Source organism: Rhipicephalus sanguineus, unplaced genomic scaffold (genome assembly GCF_013339695.2).
Source record: "Rhipicephalus sanguineus isolate Rsan-2018 unplaced genomic scaffold, BIME_Rsan_1.4 Seq3025, whole genome shotgun sequence".
NCBI classification, from domain to species: Eukaryota; Metazoa; Arthropoda; class Arachnida; order Ixodida; family Ixodidae; genus Rhipicephalus; species Rhipicephalus sanguineus.
The window spans coordinates 5,259-12,059 of record NW_023614976.1 but is presented as its reverse complement, the minus strand read 5'-3'; the positions used below and the strand labels follow the sequence as shown (position 1 = coordinate 12,059).

At 48.2% G+C, this 6,801-nt stretch overlaps 2 protein-coding genes across 2 annotated transcripts; one reads left to right on the top strand and one right to left on the bottom strand.

Annotated features, from left to right (window-relative positions):
- Window positions 1-1,163: 1,163 nt before the first annotated feature.
- LOC119376974 (histone H2A) lies at window positions 1,164-1,645 on the bottom strand. The gene has a single exon (XM_037646627.2). The coding sequence runs from the start codon at window positions 1,569-1,571 to the stop codon at window positions 1,197-1,199; it is 375 nt and encodes a 124-aa protein (XP_037502555.1). The 5' UTR covers window positions 1,572-1,645; the 3' UTR covers window positions 1,164-1,196.
- A 145-nt stretch (window positions 1,646-1,790) lies between these two features.
- LOC119376975 (histone H2B) lies at window positions 1,791-2,232 on the top strand. The gene has a single exon (XM_037646628.2). The coding sequence runs from the start codon at window positions 1,848-1,850 to the stop codon at window positions 2,220-2,222; it is 375 nt and encodes a 124-aa protein (XP_037502556.1). The 5' UTR covers window positions 1,791-1,847; the 3' UTR covers window positions 2,223-2,232.
- The last annotated feature ends 4,569 nt before the right edge of the window (window positions 2,233-6,801 follow it).

Genomic DNA, 6,801 nt, shown 5'->3' with positions numbered 1-6,801 from the left:
ATCTGACAACGGCACAAAGCAAACCGCGCGCAAGAGTACCGGTGGCAAGGCTCCGCGTAAGCAGCTTGCTACCAAGGCTGCTCGCAAGAGTGCCCCTGCCACAGGCGGGGTTAAGAAGCCTCATAGATATCGCCCTGGTACCGTGGCCCTGCGTGAAATTCGCCGTTACCAGAAATCGACCGAACTTCTGATCCGCAAGCTTCCCTTTCAGCGCCTGGTGAGAGAAATCGCTCAGGACTTCAAGACGGACCTCCGTTTCCAGAGTTCTGCCGTGATGGCCCTTCAGGAAGCTAGCGAGGCCTACCTGGTTGGCCTTTTCGAAGACACCAACCTGTGCGCCATCCACGCCAAGCGCGTCACCATCATGCCAAAGGACATCCAGCTGGCTCGGCGCATTCGCGGAGAGCGCGCTTAAAGTTGGGCTGCTCCCTGCGCTTCGGTCGACAGGCAAGCGTCAACAAACGGTCCTTCTCAGGACCACCAACATGTCTGCTTTGGCTACGAGACCACGTCAGGGCACGTACTCCGGCCGCACCCTGTTGCTCTCATGTGTGCAGGATTCGTAGCTTGATTGTTTGTAGTATTGTTTTTTTTTTTTTTCTCTAGTCTTACTGTACCCGTCTTGCTGGGCAGTCTGTGTGCTGGCTATTGGCGCAATTCTCTTCATCGCGCGCATGGTGGACGACAAGGATTTTTACGAAGAGTTAAAAAAAAAAAAGAAAAGAAAGCAGGCGGTGAAGATCTCAGCGCTCCCGAAGTTGTTTGTTTTGCTTTCGGTTTTGCGGGCGCGCAGGAAATGTGCGTGTGTTGCCGGCCTCCGTGAGAGCCCTGGTGTATTGCTTCATTTTTCAATAGTAGGGTGGGCGCAGTTAATTGAAATAACCAAAATAGAACGGAGAGAAGCGTGCGAACTTGAGCTTGTTGGTACACCGTTCATAATTAAAAAAAAAAAAGACAAAAACAGCGTGAAAACTAGAAGGAGGAGACAGACGACACAGGACTCCAGCGCTAGCCCGGGTTTGTCTGTCTCGTCCTTGTAGATTTTTTTTTTTTTTTTTTTTTTCGCTATGAAAACAGAGAGGGAACGGGCGCGGAGATGGTGAATGCAGAGCGAAAACCAGCCGCGTCACACATTTGGGTGGTCCTGAGAAGGACCGTTGGATGGATGGCGACGAGCGTGCGAAAAGCGTGCCCGCTTACGCCTTCTTCTCCGTCTTCTTTGGGAGGAGCACGGCCTGAATGTTAGGCAGCACGCCGCCCTGCGCGATGGTGACGCCGGAAAGCAGCTTGTTGAGCTCCTCGTCGTTGCGGATGGCGAGCTGCAAGTGACGGGGGATGATCCTGGTCTTCTTGTTGTCACGAGCGGCGTTGCCCGCCAGCTCGAGCACCTCGGCGGCGAGGTACTCGAGCACGGCAGCCAGGTAGACTGGGGCGCCCGCTCCGACGCGCTCAGCGTAGTTGCCCTTGCGCAGGAGGCGGTGGATACGGCCCACGGGGAACTGGAGCCCCGCGCGGCTGGAACGGGTCTTGCTCTTGCCCTTCGCCTTGCCGCCTTTGCCACGTCCGGACATGGTGGTGCTTTCGGTTTGAAACGAAGACGAGGAAAGAAACAGCTGTTCGTACTACTGAGAGCTGCGCTCGACTACCACCATCGTCGGTCGTACCCGCCATCGTCGAGCGGCGCCGAAGGAGGGTGCGAGAGGGAGAAGCCGCGCGAACCAATGGGACGCGCGCCTTCCGCTGCTCTCGTGAACACCCCTCCCCCAAATAAAAGCGCCGCGCGTTTTTTTTCGGGTCGCATTCTGCTCCCGTGAGTTGTCGGTTGCGGATAGCGGATATCGGTCGCGATGCCTCCGCAGCCCTCTGGTAAAGCCGTGAAGAAGGCCGGCAAGGCCCAGAAAAATGTGCGCGCCACGGATAAGAAGAAGAAGAAGCGCCGCAGGAAGGAGAGCTTCTCCATCTACATCTACAAGGTGCTGAAGCAGGTGCACCCCGACACTGGAGTCTCCAGCAAGGCCATGTCCATCATGAACAGCTTCGTGAACGATATCTTCGAGCGTATCGCCGCGGAGTCGTCGCGTCTTGCTCACTACAACAAGCGCTCGACCATCACGAGCCGGGAGATCCAGACTGCCGTGCGCCTGCTGCTGCCCGGCGAGTTGGCGAAGCACGCGGTGTCCGAGGGCACCAAGGCCGTCACCAAGTACACCAGCTCTAAGTAGGCGTACCTCGGGCCAGCAACACCCATCAACGGCTCTTATCAGAGCCACCCTAATTGTTTGCGTCGGCATTGGGTTCTGTTGCGAGAGTTTGCAACTCCGTTCCGTCCACTCTGTTGTAAATCGCTGCTCCTAGATTGACGGCACTGCGAGGGAAAAAAACAGAAAGTGAAGAGGAAGTGCGCAGACAAAAGCAGAGCGTGTTGCGGAAAGTTAGTTGTGACAGCGCAAGTGAAAAAAAAAAATTTGGTACGCAAGAAATCGCGCTGGTCGTCAGGCAAAACTTGCGAAAGTAACTGAATGAAGGTCTAAAATAGAATTCGGGCGAGCTGGCAAAGCTTGTGAACACGAAGAATGCGACCTACGTGAGAAATTGAAGTGTAGGAGTTTGGGGCGGCACTGTTATAAGGGAGCTCAAAGGAAGCTCTGATTTATGCAGGAAACAAAAGTGGGGGCCCTAATATTGTGAGCACTGTCAATGACAAGAGTGAGGGTAGCAGAGGATTGGTACCCTGAAACTGCACCGTCAGCGGAAAAGACGCGCGTCCTGGGCTGAAATGCAAGGTCGGACATGCTACAGAAGTCGTACATGTATAAGTATCGGCGAGGCTAGAAGGCGCGGGCGCAGTAAAGATACGGCATACGAATGGAAACGAAGTTGAGTGCCTCAAATCATGAAAGGTACGAGCCCGCTGGAACGACACACTCACAGGCGAGAAAGGAGACATGAAATACCTACTTCAGTAGAACAGCGGAGCACGCCGGCACTCTGTGATGGATCGCAATGATGTGATGAACCAGGTTATTGAGTAATCAGGCAAAAATAAAAGTTATGAAAATAGCATTTAAGGGCAGAGGGTAAGCCCTATACGTCGGATGCAATTTTTTCCATGTTTGAGGAAGCGTTTTCTCAGTGAATGAAAGTGGTACGTACATATCTGCCGTTGTTTAAGTGTACCTGATCCACGAAAATCTATCTAATATTACAATTTGGGTGAAGTCTTTTTTTTGTGTTTGTTTGTTTGTTTGTTTGTTGTGTTTTTACTAGTAGGACTTAAGTTTGGGCTAATTTGCATCCTCTAACGTTTCTGAACACGAAAGGTATGAAGTGCATCATTTAGATTGCGGTAGAGTATGCACTTGTGTAGAATACAAGGAAAAATACTGAACTAGTTATCTTGCAATTTGTGGGAAAGCAATGGCACGTAAGTAATAAGCGACGTGGTTTTGAGATAACCGAGTTTACAGTGGAAAAAAACTGTTGAAAAGCGCGCATCTCCTGCCACAAACACAGTTCAAGTGTTTTGTTCAGTAGCTACGAGTTTGGTAATCATTGTGAAAGTAATTTGTTCACTTTTGAGCCTGTCGTCGTGCTTGCCTTGGCTCTCTTGTGAGCTGTCGTGCAGCTCTATGCGGTCAACTTGTTTCACCAAATTGACTGTGTTTTGTCCAGGCTTCAAATGGAATTATTCGATAAGTTGTGCACGCGTGATAGTGCCATCACTAAAAGAAAGAACAGCATCCAATGTTCGCAATCGTGAAGACTCTGAAGCGCAAACAAAGAGAGCGAAGGCTCTGCGACTGGACTGCGGTTAGCTCAACGCTTGCACGGCACAGTTTGCGCGAGGGTTTATGTGTAGTTGCACCAGAAATAATAGTCACGTCGATTAGAGCGTACCCGTTGTGAACCTGCACGCGTTTCCCCTTGGAAGGGCGTTGAAAAGGCTGAGATGTTGGACGACGAAGAGCTTTCAGGTTCAGCGTCGCGCGCCTCAGTACGTCGGCGGCATTTATTCGCATATATAAGAGAACGCTATTGATGGCCGCTAAATGTACGCTCGCTGAAGACGTTATTTACTCGCGGAATCTCAAATTACCGACAGGCATGGCAGAGACAGGGTGTAACCGACAAGTGCTTGTACACAGCTGACTCCAGACAAGCATGCTGGGTTTTGTGCAGGAAGTGCCAAGAAGAACGCGAATATGGAACGTATGGCGAAAGGGATTCAATTGCGAAATTGCAAAGAAGTAAAAAAAAGAAGTGCTCCTTTTTTTTTTTTTTTTTTTTCCCCTTACCCTGTGTCCTTAAAGTGATAGCACAATGGGAAAGCCTGAAGACGTTAGAAATGCTGGAAGCTATAAGTGACGCAACGTTGTACAGTGATTACTGATAGAGTGACCGAAGTTTTGCACAGAAAATGATCTCGTTTGGTTAATGCAGCGATACCATCTGGAAGGGTGTTGCACAAAGCAAGATCACGCTGCAATGCAGGTGAGTTATACGGTTTTGTTTTGCCGAGAACGAATTTTCGGCAAGGACCGCAAGATAGTGGGATGCCACGAACAACCTATATTTGTTTCTATGGATGGCAGCATACTTTTGTAACACCAGCGCTATCTTTCTTCTCTGCGTATTTTTTAAGGAGAGCGGCGATTTTTGCCACGTTGCTGGGAGCCCTGCATGAGAGCACTATCGACTGCGCAGTGGGAAGGAACATTTCCTTAAAGCATGTGCAAGTGCATGCGCGCACAAGGCATGACTGCGAAGTTGTTTTGCTTTTTATTTATTTATTTATTTATTTATTTATTCATTAATTTATTGGTGCAACCAGCATCGCCCAAGTGGGCTTTATTGTACGCGGGTGAAAAGAAATAAATAAAATCAAAGCGCTGCACACTCGAGAAAAGTGGAACGCGTTCGACCAGCAGTGCGTGCGCATTCACGAATAGTGCACATCTTGTAGTGGCGAATGAAAAGCCGTCAGCGGGAAGATCGACAACACACGCATCCAACTCGTTCCATTGACGAATAGTGAAAGGAAAAAAAAAAAAAAAAAGAATTAGCGAAGACACCGGTACGAGAGCCGATCTCACGGATTGTTTTTGGAGTGATCATTTCTATGTGACACGTAGCATGGGCTCATCGTGTACAAAGTTTTGTTACTGCGAATTTCACCACAAAAGATGGAATGGAAAAGAAGTTTCCGTACTAAGTTGCTTCTAATCCGGGTAATACTGGAGTTAAAGGCATCAGCACTGCATGGTCTTGCGTCCGACACGCCCTTTTAAAGCTCTAATCAACTTATCTCGGACAGGAACGAGTATATGGCAGCTGGGAAACCTGCTTCTCTCGTATTCTTGCTACTTGCTTTGCAAAACTCGAGAAGAGAATACCTTGGAGATCATTGGTAGCCGCATTCGTGCTGGACTGTTAGCCGAAAATGACGGTGTGGAAAAGTGAGGGACGAATTTTAACCGCCTTCCCCCCGTAAGCCCTTTCTGTTGTGGCTCTTTGAGTACGCAATAACTGCATCGCGTGGGCGCGGGGAATGTTTGTATGCTTTGTGCATCATCGATGGATGGGGACTGCAGGCTAAATCGGCGTATATACACATGCGGAGTCGCGTCACCAAACTATCGAAAATTTCTTTAGAGCAGCATAGAGCATTACGGTTCCTTTTCCGATTTCATTAGCAAAAACCAATAACTCATTAGTTACGTCGCGTTAAGCGCCTGCGGAAACGACGCAATGTACACAACACGGAAAGGGAACACCTAATTAACTTGCTCAAGTCAGAACTGAAAGCAAAAATGACTAAAGCTAGAAAGTTTTATTTCAGTACCACATTAACCTCTTTTATGAAAACCAATCCGCGTAAGTTTTGGCAAACCATCAATCCCACTACTTCCTGCCCGTCATCTTTTGTAATAAATGAAGTGTCCTGTTCAGATTCCTCGACAATATCGGAAGGATTTAGTGACTATTTCAAATCTGTATTTGGAGATGATAGCGGTACTACCCCTGACATTGATGGTAACCCGGAAATATGTCCGATTCCAGAACTTGAAATTAGTTGTACCGGCATTTATAACCTTCTCTTGAGCATCGACACTAATAAAAGTGCCGGACCGGATGGAATACCAAATATGTTCTTGAAGCGTTATGCGGAATGGAACGCTCGTTATTTAGCGATAATTTTTCGTAAATCATTAGACACATGTACAGCGCCGACAATTTGGAAAATCGCCAATGTAATTCCTGTCTTTAAATCGGGTAATAAGCAACAAATTTCCAACTAAAGACCTATTTCCTTAACGTGTACTTGTTGCAAGCTCTTAGAGCACATAATTCATAAGCATATTCTTCGGTACCTCTCTGAAAATGACATACTATCGCAGAATCAACATGGTTTCCGCCCTGGCCTTTCCACAACTACCCAACTCATTGAATTCACCCATGACATCGCTTCAGCCCTGAATAATCGAGGTCAAGTTGATGCCATACTTATAGATTACAAAAAAGCATTTGTGTCACAGAAAACTTGTTTTTAGGCTCAGCAAAATTATTAGTAACGAGAAAATACTAGGTTGGATAGCTGATTGGTTACGTTTAAGGACACAATTTGTCACTTTCAATCACGCGCAGTCACTGTCGGCCGCGGTTACTTCCGGTGTACCGCAGGGCTCGGTTCTTGGGCCCTTGCTATTCATTATTTACATTAATGATGTAGCACAGGTCATTAGGGACACACCGGTGAGACTGCGGTTGTACGCTGACGACTGTGTGCTTTATACCTGTGTA

Coding starts and splice junctions, on each gene's coding strand:
- LOC119376974 (XM_037646627.2), bottom strand. CDS start 1,571: ATGTCCGGACGTGGCAAAGGCGGCAAGGCGAAGGGCAAGAGCAAGACC.
- LOC119376975 (XM_037646628.2), top strand. CDS start 1,848: ATGCCTCCGCAGCCCTCTGGTAAAGCCGTGAAGAAGGCCGGCAAGGCC.